This window comes from Leucoraja erinacea, unplaced genomic scaffold, assembly GCF_028641065.1.
Source record: "Leucoraja erinacea ecotype New England unplaced genomic scaffold, Leri_hhj_1 Leri_198S, whole genome shotgun sequence".
Lineage (NCBI taxonomy): Eukaryota > Metazoa > Chordata > Chondrichthyes > Rajiformes > Rajidae > Leucoraja > Leucoraja erinaceus.
The window spans coordinates 48096-60000 of record NW_026576099.1 but is presented as its reverse complement, the minus strand read 5'-3'; the positions used below and the strand labels follow the sequence as shown (position 1 = coordinate 60000).

The window sequence follows — 11905 nt, the reverse complement described above, 5'->3', positions numbered from 1 at the left end:
AAGGTAAGGAATGCCTCAAATAGATTGATTCCTGGGATGGCGGGACTGTCATATGAGGAAAGATTGAAAAGACTAGGCTTGTATCCACTTGAGTTTAGAAGGATGAGGGGGGGGATCTTATAGAAACATATCAAATTATAAAAGGACTGGACAAGCTAGATGCAGGAAAAATGTTCCCGATGTTGGGCGAGTCCAGAACCAGGGGCCACACACACACACACAGTCTTAGAATAAAGGGGAGGCCATTTAAGACTGAGGTGAGAAAAAACCTTTCCACCCAGAGAGTTGTGTGAATCTGTGGAATTCCCTGCCACAGAGGGCAGTGGAGGCCAAGTCACTGGATGGATTTCAGAGAGAGTTAGATAGAGCTCTAGGGGCTAGTGGAGTCAAGGGATATGGGGAGAAGGCAGGCACGGGTTATTGATTGGGGACGATCAGCCATGATCGCAATGAATGGCGAATGGTGCTGGCTCGAAGGGCCGAATGGCCTCCTCCTGCACCTATTGTCTGTGTTTCTAGTTTAGGGGGATTTTGTTTTTTCCTTTTTTCTGTTTTTCTCTTTTTGTTTTTTTTATATATGAGTTTCTTTTCTTTTAAACATTTTACTATATTCAATGTGTATTGTGACACTGGACTCGTATTTAGGTTGTACCTGCTATTAATGTAATCCTAAGTAGACAAAAATGCTGGAGAAACACAGCGGGTGCAGCAGCATCTATGGAGGGAAGGAAATAGGCAACGTTTCGGCCCGAAACGTTGCCTATTTCCATTCAGGGTTTCGGCCCGAAACGTTGCCCATTTCCTTCGCTCCATAGATGCTGCTGCACCCGCTGAGTTTCTCCAGCATGGGGTGCAGGGATATGGGGAGAAGGCAGGCGCTGGTTATTGATAGGGGACGATCAGCCATGATCGCAATGAATGGAGGTGCTGGCTCGAAGGGCTGAATGTGTTTCTATGTTACTCTGGGTGAAAGACTGGGGGGGGGGGGGGGAGGGGGGAGGGGGGGGGAGGGAGGGAAGAATGGTGGGGGAGCGGTGAAGGTGGGGGGCAGGGGACTGCAAGTGAACGGCTGGCCGCTAAACCCCTGCCTGTCTGTCCCACTGAGTTACTCCAGCATTTTGTGTCTTTTTTTTGTAAACTAGCATCTGCAGTTCCTTGTTTTTAAACCATTCTGGTTAACCATCTCTGCACCTTCCCCAAAGCCTCCACATCAGTCCTGTAATGGAGTGACCAGAACTGTATGCAATACTGCAAATGCTACCTGACCAATGTCCCTTAAAGCCCTAGAATGGGAAAAATAGCAACGATCCCCTTACCTGATTCAAATCGTTTGCTATGTCGGTCTTCAAGGGAGATGCTAAATGCATTTCGTTGTCTCTGTACTGTACACTGACAATGACAATTAAAATTGAATCTGAATCTGAATCTGAATCTGAATCCCGGGTGTTTTTTGGCAGGACACCCCTCCTGTCTCCAGTTCACGCCGGTGATGATGGCTGCGGTGAAGACATACCGGTGGCAATGCATCGAGTGCAAGTGCTGCAACCTGTGCGGCACCTCGGAGAACGACGTGAGTGTGGCGGGCCTGGGGGTGGTGCCCCCCCCCGCGGTGGGGGGGGGAGGGGGGGGGGGAGGGGGGGGTGAGTGAGGAGGGGGCGTCGAACCTGTTTGACCTACGCTCTTGGTTTCTCTAGGACCAGCTCCTGTTCTGTGATGACTGTGACCCGTGGTTACCACATGTACTGCCTCACTCCACCCATGTCAGAGCCCCCCGAAGGTGAGGAAGCCCCTCCCAACCCCTCCCAACCCTCCCGACCCTTTCACTCCCCCCCCTTCCCCCTCCCACCCTCCATCCCTCTCCCTGGGGTTTTTTTTTTTTCCAATTTATTTTTCTCTTTCTTTTTTTTTTTTTTTTTTTTCTTTATTTCCCTCCCGTCCCCCCCTTCCCCCCTTCCTCTCCCCTTCCCCCCTTCCCCCCTTCTTCCTTCCCCTTCCCCCCTCCCACCCTCCCTCCCCTCCCCCCTCCCTCCCCCCCTCCCCCCTCCCCTCCCCTCCCCCTCCTCCCTCCCTCCCTCCCCTTCCCCTCCCCCCCCCCCTCCCTCCTCCCCCCTCCTCCTCCCCCCTCCCACCCTCTCCCCCTCCTCCCACCCCTCCCCCCCTCTTCCCTCACCTCCCACCCTCTCCCCCTCCTCCCTCTCCTCCCACCCTCCCCCGTTTTTTTTTGAGTTGTTTATTTTTTGTTAGGGTTGCTTTCGCCCTCTCTTCCCTCACCTCCCACCCTCTCCCCCCCTCCCCCCTCCCTCCCCCCTCCCCCCTTCTCCCCTCCTCCCCCCTTCTCCCCCCTTTCCCTCCCACCCTCCCAACCTTCTCCCCCCCTTCCCCCTCTCCCCCCCTTTCCCCGCTCCCTCACCTCCCCTCTTTCCCCCTTCCCCCCTCTCCTCCCTCCTTCCCCTCTTCCCCCTTCCCTCCCACCCTCCCAACCTTCTCCCCCCCCCTCCCCCTTCCCCTCCCCCCCCTCCCCGCTCCTTCACCTCCCCTCTTCCCCCATCCCACCCTCTCCTCCCCCCCCCCTTTACAATAGACAATAAGTGCAGTAGGCCATTCGGCCCATCTTTTCCTCTCCCCCTTTCTCCCCTTCCTCCCCTCCCCCTCCCCACCCACCCTCCCCCCTCCTCCCTCTCCTCCCTCCTTCTCCCCTTCTCCCCTTCCCCCTTCCCCCTTCTCCCCCCTTCCCCCCTCTCCCCCCCTTCCCCCTCTCCCCCCTCCCACCTCTCCCCCTCCTCCCTCCCCTCCCACCCTTCCCCCCTTCTCCCCTTCCCCCCTCCCCCCTTCCACCCTCTCCCCTTCCCCCCCTCTCCCCCCTTCCCAACCTTCTTCTCCCCCCCCCTCCCCCTTCCCCCCCCCCTTCCCCGCTCCCTCACCTCCCCTCTTCCCCCCCTTCCCCCCCCCCCTCTCCTCCCCCCTCCCTTTACAATAGACAATAAGTGCAGTAGGCCATTCGGCCCATCTTTTCCTCTCCCCCCTTCCCCCCTCCCTCTCATCCCCTCTCCCCCCCATGCCCTTCCTCCTCCCCCCTCTCCCCCCCCCCCCCCCCCCCCTGTCGATAAGCCTCAGCTGGGTTTGGGGGAGAGGTGCCGTGCTTATTTACACAGAGGGTGGTGGGAGCGTTGAACGAGCTGCCAGAGGAGGTGGTTGAGGCTGGGACTATCACAATGTCAAAGAGACGCTTGGCCAGGTACCCGGGCAGGACAGGTTTGGAGGGATACGGGCCCAAACGCAGGCAGGTGGGACTAGTGTAGATGGGACTGGTTGGCTGGTGGGGCCGAAGGGCCTGTTGAGCAGGCTGCAGGTGCACAAGACCATGAGGGGGAAATGGATGGGGTGAGTGCACAGAGTCTTTAACCCAGAGGAGGGGGAAACCAAGAACCAGAGGACATGGGGTTTAAGGTGAGAGGGGAATGTTTTAATAGTAACCTGATTGATAGATTCTGGAAGGTAGACAAAAGTGCTGGAGAAACTCAGCGGGTGCGGCAGCATCTATGGAGCGGAGGAAATAGGCAACGTTTCGGGCCGAAACCCTTTCGGGTTTCGGCCCGAAACGTTGCCTATTTCCTTCAGGGTTTTGGCCCGAAACTTTGCCTATTTCCTTCTGGGTTTCGGTCCGAAACGTTGACTATTTCCTTCAGGGTTTTGGCCCGAAACTTTGCCTATTTCCTTCCGGGTTTCGGTCCGAAACGTTGACTATTTCCTTCAGGGTTTTGGCCCTTCTTCAGACTGATGTAGGGGAGGGGCGGGGGGGGGGGGGGGGGGGGGGGGGTGACGGGAAGAAGAAAGGAAGAGGAGGAGCCAGAGGGCTGAGGGAGAGCTGAGAAGCAGAGGAGACAGCAAGGGCTACCGGAAATTGGAGAAGTCAATGTTTATGCCGCTAGGGTGCAGACTGCCCAGGCGGAATATGAGGTGCTGCTCCTCCACTTTCCGGCGGTGCTCACTCTGGCCATGGAGGAGGCCCAGGACAGAGAGGTGGGATTCGGAATGGGAGGGGGAGTTGAAGTGCTGAGCCACCGGGAGATCAGGTTGGTTATTGTGGACTGAGCGAATCTTGATTAGTGCGGGTGTCAGGGGTTATGGGGAGAAGGCAGGAGAATGGGGTTGAGAGGGAGAGATAGATCAGCCATGATTGAATGGCAGAGTGGACTGGATGGGCCGAATGGCCTAATTCTGCTCCTAGAACCTATGAAGGTCAAGTCAAGTGCCCCAGATAGGACAATGAAATTCTTGCATTGCTATGAATCTGATGGGATAGTATTTTCACAGAGAGTGTGGTGGGTGTATGGAGCAAATTGTCCAAGGGGATAGTTGACAGTATTGAATTCCTGGAATGTCAGGACTGTCTTATGAAGTACATTCTCTGTACTCCCTCTATGGCAAGAAGGTTCACCAGACTGATTCCTGGGATGTCAGGACTTTCATATGACGAAAGACTGGATAGACTCGGCTTGTACTCGCTAGAATTTAGGAGATTGAGGGGGGATCTTATTGAAACTTACAAAATTCTTAAGGGGTTGGTCAGGCTAGATGCAGGAAGATTGTTCCCGATGTTGGGGAAGTCCAGGACAAGGGGTCATAGCTTAAGGATAAGGGGGGAATCCTTTAAAACCGAGATGAGAAGAACTTTTTTCACACAGAGAGTGGTGAATCTCTGGAACTCTCTGCCACAGAGGGTAGTTGAGGCCACACAGTTCATTGGCTATATTTAAGAGGGAGTTAGATGTGGCCCTTGTGGCCAAGGGGATCAGGGGGTATGGAGAGAAGGCAGGTACGGGATACTGAGTTGGATGATCAGCCATGATCATATTGAATGGCGGTGCAGGCTCGAAGGGCCAAATGGCCTACTCCTGCACCTATTGTCTATGTTTCTATGAATGGATACTTTAAACAGGTACATGGGTAGGACAGGTTTAGAGGGATGTGGGCCAAACGCAGGCAGGTGGGACTGGTGAAGACGGGGCATGTTGGTCAGCATGGGCCAGTTGGGCCGAAGGGCCTGTGTCCGTGCGGTGTGACTGTACGCCTGTACACCTTGTTGTAACCCCCACCCCCCCCTCTGCCTTTGCTTGCAGGAAGCTGGAGCTGCCGTCTCTGTATGGACACCCTGAAGGAAAAGGCATCCATTTACCAAAATCCAAACCCTCCTCCCTCCTAACTCACCCGCCCGCCCGCGACGGGACTGGACGAGGAGGGGAGGGGGGGGACTGGAGTGCGGAGCCCTCTTGTGAACTTTGTCTGCAGTTGCCTCACTTCCCACCCCCCTCCCCCCCAAGTAGGTCTTTGTGTGTGTGTGCGCGTGTGTGTGTGTGTTTGTGTGTGCCTGAGTGTGAACGTGCGCCAGTGTGCCCATCTACTTGTGTGTGCATGGATGCGAGTGTGCGTGCGTGCCCACGTATGTGCGGGTGTAAGTGTGCGTTTGTACAAGCGGGTGTGCATGCGCAGCGAGTGCATGGATGTAAGTGTGTGTGTGTGTGTGTGTGTCTATGAGTGTGAGCGTGCACAAGTGTTTGCGTTTGTACAAGTGTCGTGCATGTGCAATGATGTAAGTGTGTGTGTGTGTATGTGTCTGTACGAGTGCGAGTGTGTACAGTTGTAAGTGTGCATTTGTACAAGTGTGCATGTGCAAGGATGTAAGGGTGTGTGTGTGTCTACGAGTGTGTGTGCACAGTTGTAAGTGTGTGTGTGCATTTGTACAAGTGTGTGTGTGCAAGGATGTAAGTGTGTGTGTGTATGTGTCTACGAGTGTGTGTGCATTTGTACAAGTGTGCATGTGCAAGGATGTAAGGTGTGTGTGTGTCTACGAGTGTGTGTGGACAGTTGTAAGTGTGTGTGCGCATTTGTACAAGTGTGCGTGTGCAAGGATGTAAGTGTGTGTGTGTGTACGTGCCTGTGTGTGAGTGTGAGTTTGTGCCCCGCTGTACAAAGAGTGATGACCCTCAGTCACTACCAGGGCAGGCCATAGATTTCCAGCTCCTTCCTTCCTTCCTTCCCCTCAGCCACCAACGTGCCTCTACAAATCACCCCCCCCCCCCCCCCCCCCCCCCCCCCCCCCCTCCCCCCCCCCCCCCCCCCCCCCCCTCCCCCCTCCAGCTCCACAGACGGTCCCAGTGGTCGCAGGTCGGAACGTCCAACCTTCCCGAACCCCCCGGGCCACTCGCCATCGGGGGGGAGCCGGGGTGGGGGAAGATTTCTGCTCCAGTATCAGCGGGTCAGTCGTCAGCGGCCCCCGTGGCCCATGTCTGTGACTCCCCCCCCTCTCTGAGAACGTCCCCCCTCCCACTCCCTTCCTCCAATGCATCCCGGACACAAAGTGCTTCCCCCACCCCCCCCCCCTCTGAGAACATCCCCCCCCCCACCCCACCCACTCCCTTCCTCCAATGCATCCCGGACACAAAGTGCTTCCCCCACCCCCCCCTCACCCCCGGCCAAACCCCAGTCCTGCCGCCAAGCTCTCAGCCAGCGCGTAACACACGTTTGCACAAAGACGAGTTCCCGAAACGAGATTCCCCCCCCCCCCCCCCCCCCCGCTCTGTCCCCTGCGGTAGTGTGTGTGGTGGAGGGGGGGGGGGGGTGGGGGGGGGAGAGGGGAGGGGGGGGGTTGAAATATTTTTTTAACTATAGATATATACACCCACACTTTAGCTAGAGTAGTAGCCGACACTTAACGGGTCAGTCCTTCCGAAGAACGGTACTAATTTTAAAATTGAACCCCCCCCCCGCCCCCCCCCCAGACCCCCCCCCCCGACCCTTCAAAGATTTCCGTTTGTCTCCCTCACGGTTTCTTGCGACAAAGTATTTTTCCAATGTCACGCGGCCTTTTTCCAGTCTAGTTTTTTTTTTTATACTTTCTGCTGTTTTATTTTTGGTTTGTTCTTTTTTTACGGGGGGGGGGAGGTGGGGGGGAGGGGGGGGGAGGGTTGGGTTGGGTGGGGGCGCCCGGAATCCAAGCAGGTAACTTATCTATTGCTTCTTTTCAATGTCCATTAAAACGTTTCCACTAAAAACAAAGACAAACGCGGTTCTTGCCTTGTGTTGTGAAAAGAGTCGCGGTTTAGTTTGAACAGCATGAAGAAGGGCCTCGACCCCTCGGCAAGGGGCAGGAAAACACTGAGAGAAAAGGGGAAGAGAGATGGGGGGTTCCCAAGGTAGGTAAGTAAGTTTGTTTTATTGGCCAAGTATTCACATACAAGGAATTTGCCTTGGTGCTCCGCCCACAAGTAACAACATGACATACAGTGACAGAGAAACATAGAAAATAGGTGCAGGAGTAGGCCTTTTGGCCCTTCGAGCCGAGCCTGCACCATTCCCCATTCAATATGACGGATGGCTAAGGGGATCAGGGGGGTATGGAGAGAAGGCAGGTACGGGATACTGAGTTGGATGATCAGCCATGATCATATTGAATGGCGGTGCAGGCTCGAAGGGCCGAATGGCCTACTCCTGCACCTAGTTTCTATGTTTGCAATGTGATCATGCCTGATCATCCAACTCAGTATCCCATCCCTGCCTTCTCTCCATACCCCCTGATCCCTTTAGCCACAAGGGCCACATCTAACTCCCTCTTCAATATAGCCAATGAACTGTGTGGCCTCAACTACCTTCTGTGGCAGAGAATTCCACAGATTCACCACTCTCTGTGTGAAAAATGTTTTCCTCATCTCGGTCCTAAAAGATTTCCCCCTTATCCTTAAACTGTGTGGCCCCTTGTTCTGGACTTCCCCAACATCGGGAACAATCTTCCTGCATCTAGCCTGTCCAACCCCTTAAGAATTTTGTAAGTTTCTATAAGATCCCCCCTCAATCTTCTAAATTCTAGCGTGTACAAGCCGAGTCTATCCAGTCTTTCTTCATATGAAAAAGTCCTGACATCCCAGGAATAGATAGGGCTCTTAACGATAGCGGAGTCAGGGGATATGGGGAGAAGGCAGGAACGGGGTACTGATTGGGGATGATCAGCCATGATCACATTGAATGGCAGTGCTGGCTCGAAGGGCCGAATGGCCTCTACTCCTGCACCTATTGTCTATTGCCCCCTGGTAGGGTTCCAAAGGTTCCCCTTATGCAGATTTTTTTTGATTATTGTACCTTGAAATGACACAGTTTTCTTGCCTCAATTTATACTGCAATTATTTTTTTAATTTGTACCTTAAAATACCACATTTTACTTGCTTGTCACTTTTTAATTCACACAGAAATATTTGTGATGATCACACCTTAAAATAACACCAACTTTAGTAGTTGACACTTAAGGGGTCAGTCCTTCCAAAGAATGGCACTCATTTTAAAATTGAATCCCACCGCACGCTTCAAAGATTTTCCCTCACGTTTTCTGGCGACAAAAAGTATTTTTCCAATCTCTCGTGGTCGTGCCCAGTGGACAGAGGGGAAACCGCTACAGCACATTCGCGGAGCTGAGCACCTGCCGTTGAGATGCGCGTGCAAAGATGGCCGGCCCGCACTGGGGCCCGGCGCTGCTAATCCCAGCATTTACAGGTGGCTGAGCTTGGGAGCTGGGAGCTGGGACAGAGTTGGGTTGTTGCATCCCTCTGTGTAACGTGAAGAGAAACGCACGCGCACACACACACACACAGACATACATGTACATACACGTACACACACACAGTCCACACAGACATACATGTGCACACACACAGACATACATGCGTACACAACACACACCCCACATATAGACATACACATATATGTGTGCACACACACCTCCCTCCACCACCTCCAGTTTTAATTCAATTTGGAAAATTTTGGAGGACCCAGAAACCAAGGCCGCATGTTCCCCACCCATGTTCTGGATGATCTCAGCCATGATCACATTGAATGGCTGTGCTGGCTCGAAGGGCCGAATGGCCTACTCATGCACCTAATTTCTATGTCTCTATACATAAATATATATGTATGTGTGTGTGTATATTCACACACTGAACGTGTTACCGGTGTATTATATTAGAAACAGAATAAGTGCAGGAGTAGGCCATTCGGCCCTGCACCGCCATTCAATATGATCATGGCTGATCATCCAACTCAGTATCCCATCCCTGCCTTCTCTCCATACCCCCTGATCCCTTTAGCCACAAGGGCCACATCTAACTCCCTCTTAAATATAGCCAATGAACTGTGTGGCCTCAACTACCCTCTGTGGCAGATAATTCCACAGATTCACCACTCTCTGTGTGTGAAAAATGTTTTCCTCATCTCGGTCCTAAAAGATTTCCCTCTTATCCTTAAACTGTGTGACCCCTTGTTCAGCAGCGGCAACGGAGACCCGAATGGGCCCCCGGAGCTGTGGGAGACCACCCGCGGAGTTTGAACCGGCGCAAAGGGAGAACAAAGAGGGAAAAGACAGAGACTTTTAAGATTTTGCCTTCCACCACAGTGAGGAGGTGTTTGGTGAACTCACTGTGGTGGATGTTACATTTGTGTTTTTGTCATTTTTTAATTATATGTATGACTGCAGGGAAATGAAATTTCAATAAACAAATCTAATCTAATCTAATAACAGTAAAAACAATCCAGTCCCTGGTGAAACAGTATAAATAGTTCTTGGTTTCTTGGTCCTCCAAAATATTCCAAATGGAATTTAAACTGGAGGTGGTGAGTTAAAAGCAGACTGTAAAAACAGTCATTGTACTGACTGGTTGCATCGTGGCTTGGTTCGGCAATTTGAGCGCCCTGGAGAGGAAAAGACTACAAAAAGCCCAGTCCATCATCGGCTCTGACCTTCCTTCCATCGAGGGGATTTATCGCAGTCGCTGCCTCAAAAAGGCTGGCAGTATCATCAAAGACCCACACACCATCCTGGCCACACACTCATCTCCCTGCTACCTTCAGGTAGAAGGTACAGGAGCCTGAAGACTGCAACAACCAGGTTCAGGAATAGCTACTTCCCCACAGCCATCAGGCTATTAAACCTGGCTCGGACAAAACTCTGATTATTAATAACCACTTTCTGCTATTTGCAATTTACCAGTTTATTTATTCATGTGTGTGTGTATATTTATATCATGGTATATGGACACACTGATCTCTTCTGTAGTCAATGCCTACTATGTTCTGTGTGCTTAAGCAAAGCAAGAATTTCATTGTCCTATACAGGGACACATGACAATAAACTCACTTGAACTTGAACTTGAAGGAGTGGCCCCTCGGATTAATGTGATTCGTACATTTCGTACATTACGATAATGTAATGTACGAACGGCACCAACTAGACAGGATTGTGAAGACCGCCAGCAGGATTATTGGTGCTCCACTCCCTTTCCTGCTGGACATGTACAGGAAGAGATGTATCAGCAGAGCCATCTCCATCATCAAAGACCCCTGCCACCCATCGCATCACATATTCTGCATCCTGCCATCTGGGAAGAGGTACAGGAGCATTAGCTGCAAAACCAGCAGGATGCTCCTCAGCTTCTTCCCGCAGGCTATAAGACGGATAAACGGACTTTGCCCCCTGCCAAAGTATCGCGCACCAACCACCAACCTGGACACACTGCAGCAGAGCCACTGTCGTGCCGCTGTCGATCGGAACGCCTATTGATGTTTAGTAGAGAGTAGAGTGTTAATCTCTGGGCCCGGCTCCCATTTGGAGCCGTGTGCCGGAAGGCCCAGACCACGGATGAACATCTGGGAAGATCGGAGTGGAGGCTGGCTGCCTTCCTCACCTTGGTGCCACTGTGTTGTGTTGTGTCGTGGACTTTCTGTGTTTGTGCTTTTTTTTAAAATTCTATTTTATTTTTTTAATACGTTTTAATATTTATTATTTATTTACTTTTATGATACTGACTGTAAAGGGAAATTCATTTCGTTGTTTCTAATTGAGACAATGACAATAAATTTGAATACAATACAATACAAAATTTGTTCATGATGGTCAGCTGCTCCTGGAGGTACCGAGGTCTAGTCGGAGGCTCAGAGGGGATAGGGCCTTCTCTGTTGCTGCTCCGGCACTCTGGAACACCCTGCCGCTGCACATCAGACAGGCCCCCTCACTGTCCATCTTCAAATCCAGTGTTAAAACACATTTGTACTCCCTGGCTTTTGACCATGCCTGAGGCTTTGCTTCTGTTTGTGGTGTTTTTGATGTTTCTTTATTTTACATGTCTTTTCCTACTATTTCGTTTGATTGTTATTTTTGGTGTGTATTAACTTTTTTGTCAATGATTAGTGATGTACAGCACTTTGTTGCAGCTATGTTTGTTTTTAAAGTGCTCTATAAATAAAATTATTATTATTATTATTATGATATATGTATTTTTATTTCTATTTATTTTTACTGCACACTGAATGGACACTGTTTGAGCAACGTTGTTTTGTTTCCTCTGGGTATGTGAGTACTCAGGAAAATACAATTCTATCTGGGACAATAACAATGTGACTCTCTATTATGTAAAATAATATGTGTGTTATGATTGTGTTTATAGTTTCTATAATTTCTTATGTGTCTATAATTTGTTTGGTTGTTGTTCCGCGAGCATTGCCACTTTCATTTCACTGCACATCTCGTATGTGTATGTGACAAATAAACTTGACTTGACTTGACTTGGGACAATAACAATGTGACTCTCTGGCTGCCCGCCCGGAACCAGGGTAAAGGCGCCGCGGTTCTCCAGCCGGAGCGCTGGGAGTGTTACACCCGCTGCACGGTGCGGGTGCCCGGCCGCTGCGCTCCCCGCGTCCTCTCGCTCCCGCCGCCGCCGCCGCCGCCGAGCGCTGGGCCTGCGCTGCCCGTGAGGGGGAGAGAGGGAAGAGAGAGAGAGAGGGAGAGGAGGGGGAGAAGGAGGAGAAGGAGAGAGAGAGAGAGGGGGAGAAGGAGGAGAAGGAGGAGAGAGAGAGAGACGCCAGC

The 11905-nt window shown here is 51.8% G+C and overlaps 1 protein-coding gene across 1 annotated transcript in view; it reads left to right on the top strand.

The window, feature by feature from the left end:
* Positions 1-5246, top strand: part of LOC129716270 (zinc finger protein ubi-d4-like) — a 29618-nt gene extending 24372 nt beyond the window's left edge. The window contains 4 exon segments of the mRNA XM_055666144.1: positions 1458-1570; positions 1695-1724; positions 1726-1777; positions 5121-5246. Coding sequence (XP_055522119.1) covers positions 1458-1570; positions 1695-1724; positions 1726-1777; positions 5121-5203 — 278 coding nt within the window. The 3' untranslated portion in view covers positions 5204-5246.
* Positions 5247-11905: the final 6659 nt, after the last annotated feature.